This window comes from Echinococcus granulosus, assembly GCF_000524195.1.
Source record: "Echinococcus granulosus chromosome Unknown EG_S00132, whole genome shotgun sequence".
Classification (NCBI taxonomy): Eukaryota; Metazoa; Platyhelminthes; class Cestoda; order Cyclophyllidea; family Taeniidae; genus Echinococcus; species Echinococcus granulosus.
This window is the reverse complement of record NW_020170512.1, coordinates 157,579-176,350: the sequence shown is the minus strand read 5'-3', so window position 1 is coordinate 176,350 and position 18,772 is coordinate 157,579. Positions and strand designations below refer to the sequence as shown.

The following is an 18,772-nucleotide window of genomic DNA, read 5'->3' as shown; positions in this document are numbered from 1 at the left end:
ATCGTCAATTTTTCGCAATAAGGGATTATGTTCTGACTTTTTAATTAACATCAGATCGTGATTTGTCACTGTGGTTTTAATATATGTGTAAAATTGGAGCTGTGGTTCATGTAAACACAGTATATTGACCATGCCCTGCCGGTGTAACGATGCAAAAACCTTAGCTATCCAAAAAATTGTCATATTATTCATGTTCTTGTGCAAACGAGGTATTTTATGTCGGAATGTATTTGGACAATAATTTACATGAAGGAAAGATCCATACATCGTTGAACTTGCTTAGCCACATGCTGTAAGCATTGGTTAACTTTGATTGCTCTTTCTCCTAAATGCCTAAATGAAACCGTCAATTTTGCTGCCACGCTTATTTGCAAATCTTTACAAATTGTCAGTGGACTACCATGCTCTATTTATGAGAAGAGTTTAAAGAACTAAAGATGCTTGGCATCGCTGTGCATCATGCCGATTTCACACCCTAGCTTGTATAGTTTTGTTGCTGTAAGTAAAATTGAAGCCGCATTTCACCGCGTAATTCCTCTAAAAAGAAGTGTGAGCAGTTGTTATTCTTACATAAATAAAGTGGAAGTCATCGGAAATGGACCATAAAGACTTCTGCATGCAAGAGACCTCAGGTACCTCTTAAAAGAAATTGCATAGAATAAGTTGGCGTGACGACATTCGATGATGTGTAAGTGAAGGGGGGTCATTGCGTATCTCTGACCCTTCACTCGGGTATTTCTGATTGGCCTATGGAGGTAAAATAAGTGCGTAAAACTGCAACTTCCCTCCACCCTTTAAAATGCTATAAAGCTTGCTATAACCGCGACAGTTTGGCATCAGCTCCAAGTTTGTGGTACATGAGAATTAGGTAGCTGCTTTTCCGAGAGCCCAAATTCGTTTCGAAGAAGACAAATTTTTTAAAAACCTCCCATGGGAGAAGGTTAGTTTGAAGACATTGGAGGGAATCTGATCTAGAAATGGCATTTGAGCACACCAATTCCCTGTCCTGTCTTTCTTAATGTTAATAAGGTTCAGAGAGCCTGTCCTTTTGCTTATTTTTGAAGATACTAATGGGGATTTGCAGAAGAGTAGTGCTTCCATCACTTCGGCGGATGTCGCGCATACGGTCACAGAGGTAATGATAAATCAAGATGGCGATGGCGATGACTCGGGTTTCCAGTCGCATTGCGTCGACAGGACTTTGGATCAAAAGGCTTCACTCAATGGCCAGCTAAGGTGAGGTGATATATTTCTTTCTCTTTTCTCCATACGAGTTTAACGACGATTTCATTTTGAGTCCACTAATACAAAAGTGTTTATCAATTAATAATTTTTAAAATTCAGGATCTTTTAAAAAATACTATAAGAATCTCTCTTGTGTGTTGGACTTTCGATCTGCAACATTGCCTATTCGAGGGAAACCCTTTCCATTTATCATGCGCTTTTTGAAGTGATCCTTTACTGCTTGACTTAATTTTCATACATCTTCTAATTGATCGGTAAAAAAAAATGCTATTTACACTTTTTTTCAAATTGAAAACAATTCTAGACAGTTGCGTATCGAGCAGCGCAAAGTGTAAAGCAATTTTTTAAAATTGGGATAATAAGTTTTTTTGTAATGATTTTAGCATAGTTTGTCATGCTGCGATGTTGTGGTAGCCTGCACTGTTCTTGTCGCGTCGATCAGTTTTCTCTTTAACAGGCCTAAATTATGAATTTTTCCCAACGATGCATCAGATAAAACTTTGGTCTCGGTCTTATAGGTTGTCCTTTTCTTGGGAAACTCGACCAATGTAGGCCTTTTCCCTGAAATTGCAATAATGCCTACCGCTTTAGTAGTATAATTTGTAGTTAGGGTACAGAACGGAAAAAAAGAATATAGGCATTACCTTCTGGCATGCCGTCAAGAAAGACGCGCAACAGGTGGAGGTCGAATTTCCCCGATGGTTAAAATACACATCAAGACAAGTGCCAGCTAACTTCAGACTATCCTTTTCAAGGACAGGCATGAAAAATCTTCAGACGGAGCTTTCGATGCCTCATCGAAAAAAGACAAGCGTTTTCCGTTATTACTTAAAAAGTCATCACTCATTGTTCTTAGTGTTGTTATTCTCTTCGAATATCTTTGGTAATGTAAATGTCGTTACGAATCTGAACGTGTCGTAGCGCCCTTTTTTAATAGATAAGTGTTTTTGATCGTGTGCTATTTGATACACGGAGCATCCACGGGTAAGATGTGTAAAAATTCTGTTACCATTTTTTATAAAGAATGAAATGCATGCATATGCTGAGATATTGTTTTAAAAACTTATGTAAAGTTGTAGAATTTGTTATCACCATTAATGTTTGGTAATTTTGTGCCAAAAGACAAGAAAGTGACGATGCCACGCCCTCATCGACTGGATCATCAGAGAAGTCGGTTGTTTCGGGCGCCGCACGACGAGACGGCTCCGACGTCGTCTCTCATCCTCGTCATGTTGCTTTTACACCTGCACAGGTTAAGCGACGCTCTTTAATCACTCTCCGTCGAAACAACGGTTCTCCTCCACCTCCTGCTTCCACTACCGCCATTCGTGCTAATCACAAGCGTAATAACTCCATTACTTTCCCCTAATTCCTATTCTGTTCCACATTCTTGTCTTTAGATATCCCCTTTTTAGTCTCCTTGTTGCGTATGAGCACCTCATTATCCCAGGAGCAGTCTAGCAGCAGTTGCTGGAAGACCGTGGGTGGAAATCACCCAGTCGCTCACACTGTGGCGGAGCGGCGGGCGCGAGCGGAGGCGCTGGAGGTGGAGCGCAGACGTGCGCGCCGCGCCAGTCTTGAGGCCTCCGAGGCGGCTCTTGAGGCTGCTCGTCAACGCGCGTACAGTCTACGCGTGGCGCGCAGTTTGGAGCTGCGCAACCGTGAAGAGGAGCGGCACGCCAAGGTCATCGCGCGTCGCAAACGCCTTGAAGAGGTCTATTACCGGATATAGTTGCATATATTTTATCACACACTCTTTTTTTGAAAAATTGACTAGTCAACTCCTTCTTACAATATTTTTGCGCAGTCCGCCAATGATCAGCTCTTCACAGTTCGTTGTTAATCTATGCTTTATAGTAATTCAAAATGTAAAATTTTTAAATAGGAAATGCGCCTTTTTAAATAACTGCTTTATTCAAAATTACTTAATTACTGAGCAGCAGGTTTGCATATTAGATCATATCACTCAGTTCCGTTTAATTTAGTGTTTAAACTGCCTTACAAATCTTGCAAGTAGCCGAATGGTCATCTTTCAGAGGGCATTTGTGATGAAAATGAGTGACTTTGGTTTCAATTCATCCTCCTTGTTCTGTGATTGTTCTTTTCCTTACAAACACAATCTTGCAAGATGCTGATACAACTAGAAGCCACGAAAATTTACTTCTAATTTCAGTTCCTATTAATCGATGTTTTTGTCTATTTACCGAGGTGCTGGCATAAATACTTTGTTGTTTATCCTTTCCTGGCTTATTTTAAATATTAATTTAAAATCCCGCCTTTTGTGAATTAAGACTCGTTAAATAAGAACTTAAGATGTTTTGTTTTTAAAATGCACAAGTTCAATTGATGCTTAAAACACTGCATGTAAAGTGTTTCAAATACAGTGATTGATGGTAATATCTATTCTCACAAAGCCTACCATATATGTTATAAGTAAACGCGATGGTAACGCTCGCATGTAGCACAAGTGTTTATCGATTGGAATATCGATTTTTCGGAATTAACAGAGTGGTGGAAACAGCTGACTCATACCTGCTCTAGGGGGTCTTTTTAAAAGGAAACGGATAGTACTAGGCGCAATGATGTATTCTGCATTGGATCCAAAATAGCATAATTTAATATGGTATTTAATTTCGCAAATCATGATAAAATGAATGGGTTTGGATTAAAAACATTGTGGTAAATTTATACTTAAAGGCTTTCTTCGGGTTACGCATGCAACTTTAGTCTAGTTCCTAAAAAAGTTATAATTTAGTTTTGTTTTATCAAGAAATTCGTTCGAGAAATCGGTAGGCTAATTGCGTTAAATAGCATTGTGTGATATATTCAACTTTTCTCCCCAGCTAGCCATTTTCTTAGTAGGAAAGAAAGGAGTACCTCAGTCGACGTATCACAGGCACTGCGACAACCACGAAAACGGGTGGTCAGGTACACCATCTGCGTTCTCTTCAACGTGTAAATCCTAAGATCTCGGTTTGCGGCTTCGCCTCCGATCTGGATCCAACCGATCCACGCTATTGTCCCTTTGGTTTTGGCAGCTCCACTCGTCGCGACGTCTGTCGGTCGTCAATGCAGCAATTAACTGCCACCAGAAAGACTGTTAGCTGTGGCGATAGAGGTAGAAATCAGCACGCAGCGATTCCCAAACTTTCTACCTCATTCACTGTGGAATCAAGAAAAAGATTAACAACGAATGCTGCTGCAACAATCACTTCCACGCACGCAGGACCTAGCGCATCTCTTAAAGATGGAAATACCACCTCAACTCCTTCAAAGAGAAGAAATTCTGGAAGCATAACCCTTAAGGGCTCCAGCAATTCAGGCCAAAGTTTGTTTACAACACTAAAAAGTCAGAATTGTGAGCTCTATGCAACACTATTTACTCCGCCGTCATCTACTTTGATGCCATATGTGATTCGGTTTCCTTCTTTTACAGTCACATCAATGAATTCAATGATAGATGAAGCTAGCATCCCAAAAATTCACTCATACCAAAGATCAAGACCTAGGCCTGCTTACTCTTGGATCCAATCCTTTGCAAATGAAAGTGATGTCAGACCTTTAGGAGGTTTGTTTCGTCATTTTTTGGTTGGAGTTCGTAACATGTATATATTTTGTTCTTACTTTTACATAATTCATTTTAGTATCTAAAGCACAGGATGAGCCAAGACCACCGCAGGTAAGGGCGTTTTTGTAAATGTTAAAGTGACGCAATTAAAATATGACAAATTCCACTAAAATCTAAGCCTTCTAATCATTTTGACTGTTGATGCATAAAAACCAATGTTTAGAAATACTTGGGTTGTTTAATTTTTCCAAAACCTGTTAGATTTTCATTTTCAGAATGTGTGACAATTCTTTTCAAGTATGAGCGCTTTATATAGATTTGCACTGATTCGTGTGCAATTCCTGTTTTATTTTACTTACGTACTGAAACAGATATCCCGGTTTCTTTAATGGATTGACCAGCAGAACCCCTATAAATAACCTTTCTTGCCTCACTAAACCTTAGATAGCTCATCCTGGTAGAGATTAAACGGCACATTTTTACACAATCGAAGTCAAGGCAAATATCCCCAGTAGTTATTAACCTCACATTCTTTTAAATTCACAGATACGCAACCCAGTAAGTTCGACACGACCTATAACGATGCACTTTATGCTAAATTTTATAATGAATGAAAAATTTAAACCATGCTGTAAAACAAGTTCAGCCAATTAATTATTAGGTATGTTGCAAAGAGAGATGCAAACACCTAAAATAGGCAAACAAAATAATTTCCGATAAATTTCTCCAGCTGCTACAAGCTAATACAATCATTTTTTTATCTAACAAATAGTTTCATGACTACATTTCGTAAAGGGTGAAATTCTTTAACCCTTCGCCTAGTATGACAAATGGATTGAGTCATAAAACCATTTCACCTCAAAACTACGATCATCAGCTGGTCGCATTACGCGTCCGGTCAATAGAAGAAACTCATGAACCCTTTTTACCGCCAATACGACTGCAACAATCTCTAACTGCGTAAAATGCAATGATGGAGAGGACGTAGTCAGGGAGCGATTAATAAAAAAAGGCTTGAATGTGAACGTTTTGATTGAAGTGGGAAAATTTGTGTCCAAATTCATTTCTGTTAATTTTTGCAACTAGAATCATATTGTGTTACATGATTTCTTCATTAGCCTATGATAACTGTACCATACTGTGTTGCAGAGTGATTTATTAATTTTAGAACTATCAAATAGATGTTGAATGAACTTGGCCTGAGGATAATTGTGGTTTTAGCCTTTGAGTATTATGGTATGAAGTTGAACATCAGGACTCTCGATGACTATTAACTCAGATCCTGGTTGAAAATGTATTAAAAGAGTCGTAGGAATTCTCCTTCCAAGATGTGAACTTCTCTTTCACTTTTAGTAGATAGGTCCCAATCACTAATTATTTTGCAATTATTTAGTTGTAACTTGGAGTTCGCAATGTATAAATGTTTATGTGTACTACCTAACTTTTGTATTCCACCCTCACACATTAAACTCTGGCTGATTGAGTACTCTAAAGGTTTTTCGTGAAATTGGTACGTCAAGAAATGGTTCTAACAGTTTAATTTTGGTTACAAACTACTCAAAGTTTAGTGTATTATAGTCAGAATGACCCTTAAATCTTGATCATGCACAATTAACATGTCATTTTTGACACAATAGTTAACAATTAACCTGCCTGGGCTAAATTTTAATTTTGTTTATTGCAAATGATAATAGAATGTGTTTATACCTACATCAACAGGAAAGGCAAGATGTTGAAGCCGAGCAGGTAGACTTTGGTATGAAAATTCGAAAGTGAAACAGTTGGTTTTAGATGATTTGGCAGGGGAAAGTCTTGTCCGCAAACTTATCCGTGAAAAATAAGAAATTGTGTTTTGTCTTAAGCTTTATTCTCAGAATCTCCCGGATTTATATTTCTTTAGGTTATAAATATCACCTTTTTGGATTCACCAAAAGGCAGTCACATAGGAAATTGAATAGACAGCTGAGTTGAGTTGTTCGATTCCAGCGACAAAAGGTTTTATGGGTTGGATCCGCAACAGGTTGGCATCTTGCCAGAAAAAAGTGGCAGATTACAATAGCCATCATTCCAACGAAGCTTCTTGCAAATCTTCCTACTTTAATGGAGGACGCCATTAAGTTATTCGATTGCCTTATGCTTTGGCATTACAGGGCTGTAAACTCTAGATTATTAAGTATCACTTCCGTTTCAAGCAGTAATGAAAGAAGAACTTTGGTCCATTTATTACCCCTAAACAACACTTATATCCGAATATCCACTGCTGGTATCGCGTTTGTCAACTCGTGGACGTGTGGACTACAGCCTCGTTACTAAGCCAAAATTCTCGTCTCTTTTTCATTATAAAAGTGTAAAAGCAAAAGAGAAACCGCAATGGGAGGTCAATCTACGTAGCACATGTTATGAGTGAATGCCAAGATTGAAATTTAATGCTGCGAACACGATATTTGGGATTTCCCACATCACCAATTGCCGCACCAAATTTTTTGTATAATTCTTTGTATTTTTAAAAATGTTGTTACTAGTGAAACCTCACAAGCGAGGGTGGATAGTCGGTAGTGAATAATGGTGGTCTTGTCATAAAAAGAGGAACCATACTGTAGTAAGGTGTGTTAATGCTGCAACTTTGCCTAAAATATTCACATTTTAGAAAAAAGTATTTGCAAAGTGTTGTCTCAGTTACTTTTGTGTGAACAAAATAATATTAGGGATATTTCGGAAGAAAGGTTTTAAGGCTCCAAATTTAAAGGTTAATAGGGTTACTGACAACAGCGCATTCAGTGTTATTGTCGGCGAATTGAAATCAAACCAAGATCTTCTTACCATTGTATGAAATCTCTGAGTCAGTCTGTATATAGTTAAGCCAAGTTATCACCGTTCCACTTCTAAGTTATGATATCCCAGCAACCACAAATACTGGAAGTCTCTTCTTATATCATGAATGCAAAAATGGTAAAAGACAGTCAACACCGAGTGACACTTTGGCCGAAATGTCAAATCGTGCTTAAAATTATTCAACATCTTAAATCTCAAATTGTCCAAATTATCCTTTCGGGTCTTATTAAACGAGCTAGTCTGCAAGCACTGGAGGTATTCAAAGCAAGCTGAGGCTCTTAATTTATAAAAGAATGAGTGGTAAGCAGAAATTCCTGCGCTATCTAGTACCTGAAAAAATCTGGTATGGGAAGAGCTATTAGTGCGCTCGATCCACCTTCCCATTGTTCAAAAGTGGAAAGCTTTATCAGTATCCAAATGCAATTTTTAAATTTGTAAACGATTGTGTTTTGTTTGTTGTTCCTGCAGATTGACTGGTATCTTGCCCAATTTCATCACACACCAGATTATGGGTCGATTAGGCGTTGGAGGTCAGGCCTTCCACAGGAATAAATGGTCAAGACTGCAAATTGAGAAATGTAACCAGTACAACCATCCTTAAAGCATGTAAATTCAAATCATCCACATGTTTTACTGCAGCTAAGAGCCACCATGATTGCTGTGGAGTGTTTAAACTTCTATAGACTTGAATACTACGCGTTTCAATTGTGTGCCTTCAATGAAAACAAACTCTGTGCATTATCGTCCCCTTTTCATTCTCTCCTAACTTGATCAGTGGTTTCTGAATTGACTCTATTTGCGCTCCCATCACTAGCTATAGTATAAACTTACGACTTGTTACTACTGCAGGAACCACCTCAAATTTTCCCCTTCTTAATATGCTTTCATTGAAAGTTAGCATGAGTAGAATGCCCCCATAGTTTTATGTCAACCATTGGGAAGGGCTTGTAGCTAATTACAACCACTGCTAAGATCAAAACCCCGTTCAATTTTAATGCCCATTTTAAAATATTTTGGATTTTAAAAGGTACTATTCTGTTTTGTAATCTTCTTTAAGCTTACATAAGTGAATTTGGTGATTTATGTTTTCTTCATGTGGACATTTTTATGCTAATAATGAACTCTTATGGACAAAAAAGGGGACTAGGAGTTCAATTTAATTTGTATCAATAAAGTGCAAAATATTGCGTCTGCCTTTGTAAGATCGAATAACTGAGATTAAAAGCAAATATCAACAGTCTTGCACTGTCAGTACAATGCTACCTTCTGAAATAAAGTAGAATTGGCAAGAAAGCCAAATGTGCCTTCAGATGTCCGAAGTATTTATTTTGACTATGTTAATAGTAAGAAGATAAACGCATCTGTACCTCTTATTGGCGCATTCAATCCAAAGCTAATCAACCTCTTACCTTTATAATCTAACTGCATCCTCATTTACCATTAGAGAATAGGTAGTAATGACGGTGTGTGCAGAGTCCCAGGCCACCGTCGCGGAGGCTGAAAAGGTCGATGTAACAAGTTACTCATTATTAAAATAAGTATATTTTTTCTGCTCTACAGTTTACCGGATCTGATATATCCAAGAATCGCTTAAAAATTCCACCTACTCCTACCCCTCGATCGAAGGCTTTAACCTTGCAGCTCCCAAAGGCTTCTGAGGTCCCGAGCACCTCATCTATATCCCGAACAATGGAGAAGCAACGATGCACGGCTGCTCCAAAATCGCCCACCTGCGTGCGTGCAGGCTGCAAGTCCACAGAGGTGGAGGCGCAGACCTGTAGAGCGCGCCTGGACGAACAACGAAAACTTGCCCAATCGAGGTGAGTGGCGCAGCATGAGGAAGCGGTCAGTATGTGAGTGTTTCTGTAACCATAAAGTATTCAAAAATCAAGCTGCTCTGCTTCTCCTTCCATTCTTTTTCACTTTTCTACTTCTGTCGGCACTTAGTTATTCCTTTGCTTAATGCATTTTGTGTGATTCCAATTCAAAATTACCAGCAAGTTGAGTCGAGGTGGGAAATTTTATTGCGTATTTTGTTTAGGCTTGATTGGAAAAAAATTGGCCAGATCATGGACAATCAGTTTGAAACTTCCATCTTGGCTAAGTATCTTTTTATGGAACCAATAGCCTCACACGAGTGTTTCGGTCAGTTTAGCTAATCGAACTTTTTTGCACTTCATAATCGTTCAATGAACATAACAACGGACATTTTTATGTTTATATTATTTTCTTAGTTTAATCATCGTGTTTGATATTTTTAACGTATATCAACGCCTAATGTCGTCGTGTTAATATTTTCCGCGAAGGTTTCCTTCACTTTTTCCCACTGCACAACATTGCAGGCATTATTACCTCAAAAGGGGATCTGGAAAATCCATTTCTTTTGGTTAAAATAGGATTTAGTTATCAATTATGCTCTGGTTTAAATAAGCTATTAAGGTTTTTGCCGAACAAAACGCTTTCCACTATTTATGAGAGAGTTCTAAATTTTCTAATATGTGATCAAACCTACTGTACCAGGAAACTGTTTAAATGTGTTTGCGTTTTGTTGGTTTCCATGCTGGAAATATAACAAGAAAGCAAAAATTTTGGATGAAGAATTTACTAAAGAGCATCTTTAAAAGCATCCTTTAACTAAATCAGTAAGTCACACAAAACTTTTGTTCGTGTTTTTTTGTTTACTCCTCGCAATGGTGATCCTCAATTTTTTGTGTAACTCGTTAGGAATGGTGGCGCGTTTATTGAGAGGGAGGAGAACATCCCAGCTTTACCATAAAATCAGGCAAAAATAAATGTATGAACCAGAAAGTTACCGACTTGAAGGACTCTCAGACAGCAAACGTAACTAAAGCACAGAAATAAGATCTATCCATGGGGACAATTCCCCTACATATGTGATAGGAACCGTAGAAGGAATACTTTCCGGTATCCTCGTCCTCGCTTTCGATTATTGTCAAAATATGACTATTTAATTGCTGGACAATTTTCAAATACAGAATTGGATGTATGCTATATAACACGTGATGATGTGTTTTGCGGCTGGCTTTTTCTAAAAGTTACTTACTTTAATTCAACGCTTATTACCAAAATGCAGGGCCAATGGCAATAATGTGAAGAGAGAAATCCAAGGAGTAAGTTTAAGGCCTCTCAAAATGCCAATCTTATAATTAAGCGCTCTTCAAAGTTAATCTGTGATTTAAGATGGCAGGAGCGGTTTAAGCCTATCGAAATGATTGGTAACCTCAGCTATGGGTGTATTTTACTTCCCAATATATGTGTAAAATGGCATTTCTAGTTAGACATATACGAATTCAATGGTACCAGGTGAGTGCTAATAAAAGAAAATCTCAGCCTTACGAATTACGCCTCAAGTAATTGTTAATTTTAAAATATACTTTATCTAAATTCCAGTAGGATTGTCAAAATCACAAGTTCTCCTGCCAAAATATGAATTTCATTCATAAAACGTGCTCAACATGGACAAAAAGACAACTTACTAGTTTTATTTTGTAAATCTATGTAATCGCTGAAAACTTATTTCTCTTAAAGAACTGGCAAAAATAGATTTATTGCAGTTTCACGGCCCTTTTTTAACTTTTTGTCTTTTTTTTTAAAAAAAGCCACTTATTCTTTAGTTAGTATAAGATGTTTCTATGTTTGCTTTCTGATGATAATGAGAAAACCTTTTTTCGAGTGTATGAAAAGGTATTAGTGAAATTAAGGCAGCACTTGGTAAATAGGTGGTTAGGATTTTAAAGTCAGCCACAATGAGAATAAATATTTGAGTATTTTTGTTGCTCCAAATATGTACCATCGCACGAATTTCTTTTTGCTTATTTTTTTTCACATCGTTTTAACACCCTTGGCCCGTCCTAGTCGAGTTTATCCAGCCTTTCTTGGGAATCAAAAGGGGTTTTCTTTTTTGGTCACGATGGGGAACAAAAAGCTTATAAACCAATCAACGAGCTAAGGAACAATGAGAAATTATACAACTACGCATTAAAAAATATTGTTACTATCATGAATTTCCACATGCAGTTTTAGTAATTTTAATGAATAACACCCTCCATATTTTTGGACATCAAGTCTTCGGTTGCACAGGATCAATTTTATTGTTTAGAGAATATTTACCATCATCAAACAAGGTGGTTGATTCCAAAGTTACGTTCAGGAATTGCCTTCTCTTTAACTGACTACAGTCGTTTACCTGTAATGCTTCCTTGTTAAAGTGCCTGCTGTCATCCAATGCATGGCCTATTATCCTTAAAGATGAACCAGGCCAAATCACTTGTTGAGTGCCAGACGTGCTTATACCAACTCAGGAAGGGTTTCAATGGTGCCTCGTAATTCACTCTTGTTATGTCACGCAATTTTATGATAGCAGAGATCGGATTAAGAATGGGAATGCCTGAGAAAGGAGTCGAGATCAGCTCTTTACCCAATATTCACATTTCTTACTGAAATTATCATAACAAGCACCTGCTTGTTTTATGAATCTGTTAAATGAAAACCATAAATTAGAATTTAGGAGCAAAATTCGGGTTCATGAACTTAATACCTTCGTAGTTTTGTCGTAAACAAGAACACTACCATTAAAAATTTCCGGGGCATTTCACTTAGAAAACGGGTTAGCTCTTTCATTTTAGTCAATCGCGAAAAAAGTTTGTCTAAGCACTATTATGAGCACTTTTTCATTACGAATGTAATTCCGAAGAGTAAACAAGACCTTAGGTACATTCTTAGTGTGCATAATAATTAAACACTGCACTCCCTAAACTACTAAACCAGATGTAGTGAAAGAAATCCAAAAGTAGGCAATTTTGTTTTAATGTAACATAACCAACAAGTTCGTACGTTTTCCATACTAAAAATTTTATACCTACAGAATGCTTGTCAGCTTGTTTCGCCACTGAGATAATCCGCTTGACGAATCCATACCTTTCCAACAAAATAGATTTTTTAACGAAGCCCACGTTTCTTGCCTCTGTTACCCCCATTTTTACCTCTGTTTTATTCCCTAACTGCATATCCATTTTTGGATGGAAATGTCTAATGTTAATGCCGGAGGAAGTAATATTCATCATTTAAGAAATGCGAATTAGAAGATTGTGGAAAATGAAGATCAAGATTGAACGTTATCTTTTTATCTTGCTCGGCCCCCAATTCCGTATCCTCACTCCCTCACTAGCGCTTCCGCTCTGTTCTCCTCTCAAGCCCTCACCCTCTCCATTTCTATCCTTCCTTCACTCACAAAAGACATCGGTTCTAGCTACACACTGTTTCCTGCATGTATGAATCCATGAATGCATCCTACAGTCTCATTTTGAGTAACCGTCTCTGAATCGAATTTACCCACGACATGAACCCCAGTTTTTGAAACTGGTAGTAGTAACAATCATTCGTAGCACCATCCCCATTACATCCATCTTATTGTAATATCTTCTGCATTACAATGCAGCTTTGCTATGTACAAGTAAACCTTGATTGATTAATTATAATTGCCAGGCATATACAACTCCTAGGATTGCTTTTCAGTAAATGTGAGGAAGAGAATAACGGTCTACTTGAAACGATGGCACGATCCACCGTAAACGAGGCGATCGACCTCGCAGTGGCCGAACACAAAGCCGAAGTCGTAGAGGCCTCTGCAGCCTTAGCAGGAACAAGGGCTTTGGAGAAGGCGGTGGGGTTGCTAGCCGGTCTTGCTGACTCCTCTGCCGTTCGTACGGAGCGCAGACGATCACATCAGCGATGTTTGGTCGGTTACAGCACTGTAAAACCCAGGGCTGATGGAATGAGACTTCTGAGAAATGCCTCGATCTCTTCTAAGGAAGTATTAAATAATGCTCTTGAAAGGATGACACTGTCTGTCAATGCAGGTGTAAGTACATTTCCGTTTTCATCAACAGTCGAATTTTAGCCAACTTTGATGAGCTGTAGTGATGTAGAAAAGATTATCTCTGATGCCCGAAATAAGTTTCTTCCGGCAAATATGTCAAATTAAAGATCTTGAGAGAATCGTGTTTTAAATTTGGTAAGACTGTTAAACTTATTACCTTGCACATACTTGTCAAATAGTGCATTTATTTTGTTATTCAACAAAATAACTATCGCTCTTTCCAAAAGTATGGAAATCGTCTCCCAATTCAGCAATTCAGCTACAACTGAAGTGCAAATTTTGACATTCTCACTAAGTAGGCAAAAACCTATCAAACATGATGCTTTTGCAAAATATTTTTCCTAAAAAGTTGACTGTAAATTTCATTTGTTTGTAATGTTTCCTTTTATCTATTTTGAAATAAGCATGGTTAATCCAAGGAGCGTAGAAGAAATTGACTGACCTCTGTCAGGGACAGCATATTTAGCAAATCGTTATTAATCGATCCGTCTTTCAAAAACTGAAACGTCTGTGTGTCGGCGTCGTCTGGATGCTATCGAGGTCACCAACTGGATACGCAGTGGCCAGAGACTTTGGGGCAGATGCCTTTGTCGACTGATGTGGGAGAGCCAACACAGAGAGGCGTGGCGCGCACTTACTAGCCCAGCCGCTGACCAGCCGACTCAGTCGTGTGCAGTTGTAGTGACTGCTTAATCTTGGGCGCAAAGATACTATTAGCACATTTAAAGTGCAGTTAACGCGATCTAACCAATCTGAAGGAGATGCGTGAGAGACGGTTTCCAACTCCACTGCGAAAATAACCACGAAATTGCAGCTCCTAGAAATTTGAGTAGGAACGATCTTCTCCTGTTGTAGGTATTCCTAACGGGCTACATGGGTTACACTACGTTGCCTTTATAAAAAAAGAACAGAAGATGAGCTAAATATGCACATATTTTGGGTGTAGTGACTGAGTAACCCCTTATTTGCAGTCAATCAGGAAACCACAATCGGAGGTGATCTCAGCGCTGACGAAAGCAGCGTCGGATGCCGACCAAATCATGAGTCGGGTACATACACCGACTGGAACGCAGCCGCCATTGCGACCCACCGTTAACCCTCCGCTTAGAATTGCTGTAGAAAACAACAGCGTCAGTCGTGGTGAAGTGGACCGTTTGGAGTCACGTCGTCATCTTCGACAGAATGGTGCCACCAAGTGGATGGTAGAGAGCGACCAGCTGGCCTTAAATAGCAAAGCGACTCTCATCCTGCGAAATCATCTCTCTCGCAAAAAACAGGCTCCGCCACCACGTAAATCTTTAAATCTGGGTTAAGAAAACCATTTCGTGTATACACGAGCTATTGCACACCTACATCGGCCTAAATATTCAATTTGCCATCGGTGTAGTTATTTAGAGAACCGCTTTGACATTGTGACGTTTTGCGCATAGTCTTTTACCTGATTTCAGTTGAACTCTGCTCACCCTGCACAGAAACGTCAAGCATAAGTGATTTGGACCCGCATTTCACTAATGGATACAACGGCCAATGCCATGGTTCCGAGCTCAGGTTAGTTCTTATCAATAACGTATGCTTTTGCCGTATGATAGAATCCTCAAATTTTCTATTTTTGTAACCTTGACAGGATACTTTTCCTTAAATGTCACCCGAACAGCAACATAGATGATACTCAAAAGTGTGTAGTAGAATGCATATTTTACTGGTATCTGACTCAATAGCAATAAAATGAATCCCTTCAGCTTGGACACTCAACTTGTTAAACGGTCAACGTGTTCACCAGTACAAATCGACAAGGACCAATGTTTACACGAAATCTTCGGCCGGCACTCGTCCGGCACTTCCACAACCATCGCAACCTGCCACTCACCAAATCGTCAGATTCAGTCCGATCGGTTAGCCTCGACCCAGCATTCCACTTGTTCTGATGTCAGCATTACTTCTCGACTCCAACATTAATCCAGTCTTGAAAGGTCGATCCGCTCTTAAGGAGAATACTGAAGAATCTGATTGCTTGATTTTAACCCTTCGCCGACGTCGATCTGTTAGAGTAACATTGTCAGTACTGCTGGCTCTCAAGGCATAGAAAAAAGGGAAGCCACTCTCTTATAAAAGTGCTTTTAATTACTATCCTCTAAATTGTTGAAAGGACGTATTGCACAATCCAACGGCACAACAACGTTCCAAATTGTAATGCAGTTAATTTTTGTGATGGAAATGCCATCCCTATTCACCTCTGTTTACAACGACATCACATAAATTCATGCTTCTTATATATTTCACGCCAAAAGTTGCAAGTTTACAAGCTGTGAAAAAGATGACCTCTTGATAAAGATCTCTTGTCTTTCGTTGCGTTTTTTTTTTGAATCTGCGTAACCAAGACCTGGAAATGCCCGGTTCTTAGAAAGGATATGAATTAGTTAGATGGGTTGGCTATGTTTCATTTCAATTGCACTTCGACTTTCCTTGACTGAAATTCCAGTTTTTGCAATGCTAGCTTTTTCCAAAGAACATAATCTGTCGTTGGGGGTGGATTACCAAATTTAAAACAGAATTTTATTTGTCTTACTAATCACAAACGACAGTCATAGGTCTAACCGTGAATTTTGAGCTAGTAAAAAGAAAAACGAAGTGAGCAAATTTTTAGGAATAGAAGGTATATTTCTTTTACCCATCGCTTACTATTAGGTTATTCTACCGATGAAACTATTCTATGACAACCAGTGAATTAGCTATTTAACATTGATGGCTGGATTGTGCTCACCGCTCCCGCTGACAAGTTCGCCTCTAGTGATACACAGCCATGCGATGATTTTGCGTCGATTGGCGTCCCAGGATCATGTGGCTCACACGCCAAACATTTGCAGGATTGACTTCGGGACTGAAAATTGCCTGCAGACTGCCACCCCCGTGATGGCAGCTGACAGACAGACTTTGGTAACGGTCTCCGGGGCGTTTACCTCATTGCCCCTTTTGCTATCGTACGTCTGCGTGTCCTATCAGCGCAGTAGATGTGCTTGATTTCGTCGGTAGGAGTTAGGTTTGGCGAATTTTCGACGGAAAAAAATTTTTACTGCTAAAAGCTGTTGCGTACAAGCATACACTTCAACCGCTGCCTGCCATTGAAACTAGATTGAGTGTCTGGATTGGACTGACTATTATAAGGTGTAAGAGAACAGACTTGCTTCTTACCACTCCCACTAATGGCGCTACTGCCACGGTAGCCGCCTCTTTTCTTAAGGCAAAATTACTGATCACGTTTCGACTGGATTGGTCTTCGTAGATGGATAAGTGTCAAACGTGGGAGCACTGAAATGATTTGGCAACTGCAAGGATCAAATGGCCGCATTAATTTATATGCGCGGTGCATGAGTATTTTTATTAGCTGTTCTATTTTATTTGAATGAACCGACGAATGCATACGTCATTCAAGATACGAGGACTTTTCGTTAAAGCTTCATCACTATTTTGTTTGTTTATGAGCAACTTTTTCGAGTGTACAAACTGTAAATGATTCAAATATGGTATAATAAAGTTGTATTTGGGAAATTACACATTGTCAGGAGATCAAAGCATCATGTGACTGGATGCAATTCGTCGGAAACTTGTTTGCATGTAGCATGAAATGTCACCCTATCAGTAGGGAACTCTTTATTGTACTCTATTATTCTTCTCTCATTTGGCATTCACTGCCATAGCATAAAAGTTGGTCGAACTTAATGGACTTGGTTTTTGGACACCGAATTGGACTTAGCTTTGAAACTGTGGCAACTTCTCATCAATGGTGTTGCACGACAGTTGAACAAGGCGTGGTAGCAGAGCAGCCTTTGGAACTGGAATATGCAGCGAAATACAACGCAGTTCTGCCATTAAGAAAAGAGAACTCCAACTTAATTTGAAAGGAAAATTATGCTCACACTTCATGTAACGAAGTGGAAGCCAGCCACAATACACAATAACCGTATCGACTCAAGCTAAAGTTATATTAATGCACAGAGCCTCTCAACATTGTTGATGCGTTGAGCTGATCGTTATTGCATTACGCAAGCCGATCCTTTCACATGGAAAAGGCAAAATTGTCTCAGAGTTTACACTTAATATGCGCCGTATATTCAGAAGCAATGAATTCAGCCTTCGCTGACTCAAGTTACGCCAGACTTTTATTTTCCAGCAGCCCTCTTATTTCTTATCAGATAGTCTACTAATAATGCCAAAAAGATGTGATATTTGTCACCCGCAGAAATAGGAATTAGGACAAAACGTGGGTTATAGATAAAGATGCGACATTACCTCCGACTACATTTCCCCTCCCTATCCCTTATCCTTCCATCTCCATCCTCCCTCTCCCTCTATTCTAAAGTAAAACTTCTGACGATTAAGTTTTGCGGCGGTGTTATGTTTAACGTATTGCCCTGATTGGCCAGTCCTGACTGTTTCTGTATCTGCTGATGATAAAGAAGTTCTTCTTGCACAACTTTGCATTTCATCTAACCTTACAGAGTCGATAGGTCTTGGCCGTGATTGTATGTTCCTCAACAAGTGATTGATTCTTAAGGAGCGATATTGGCAGCAGCCTATTGCATGCACATTCACGCAAAAAAAACTAAAATAGCCTGACAGGAATAAGCTAGTGTGTATCTTAGAAAGCTAGTTGTCCGCTCAGCTTTGAGACAGGGTGTAAAAGCCTTGCATTCTCATTATACATCAGTCAGTATGTCAACCGTAAAAGAAAGTAGAATGGCGTGTTTGAGTGAAATAAATGAAATGCGGAACAAAGAGATAGCCATTAAAGTTTCTTGTCATCTCTTAACTTCCCCATTAGTGTGGGTGTATGTGGAGTTTATAATCACTTATGCTAAGCATTACTAGAACTTGTTCTCATCGTGTAAATGGGAAGAACATCTTTCATGGAGGTACGCAAATCTTCATGTTCAAGAATAGAGAGTGTTTGCAAACATGTACGGTTGTTCCTGAGGGAATTATCATCAAATTAAATTAAACTGTTGAAACCATTTCTAAGTGATGCGCGTTCTGCTATCCCACACTCTCATAATACGTGGGACACATTTCATAAGACGCTTTCAGAGCATTAGGGTTGAGCCAGCTTCAGTTTGTTCAGCAGTCAGGGTCAAACCGCATCCATCGGTTTAGTCCAACCGACATTTTATGATGTGCGGATACAAAGAAGGTGGCGAGTGACGCGCCGATGGATTGACGCACACATAGGCTGG

The 18,772-nt window shown here is 39.0% G+C and overlaps 1 protein-coding gene across 1 annotated transcript; it reads left to right on the top strand. All coding sequences in view use genetic code 11, as the record gives it.

Annotated features, from left to right (window-relative positions):
• Positions 1 to 595: 595 nt before the first annotated feature.
• EGR_09118 (hypothetical protein) lies at positions 596 to 15,500 on the top strand (the record flags this gene model as incomplete). The annotated part of the gene is made up of 11 exons (XM_024498367.1): positions 596 to 632; positions 1,065 to 1,236; positions 2,368 to 2,588; positions 2,661 to 2,959; positions 4,108 to 4,573; positions 4,890 to 4,924; positions 9,206 to 9,465; positions 13,181 to 13,526; positions 14,516 to 14,834; positions 14,993 to 15,092; positions 15,284 to 15,500. 11 exons carry the CDS (start codon positions 596 to 598, stop codon positions 15,498 to 15,500), a joined length of 2,472 nt encoding a protein of 823 aa, XP_024347234.1.
• Positions 15,501 to 18,772: the final 3,272 nt, after the last annotated feature.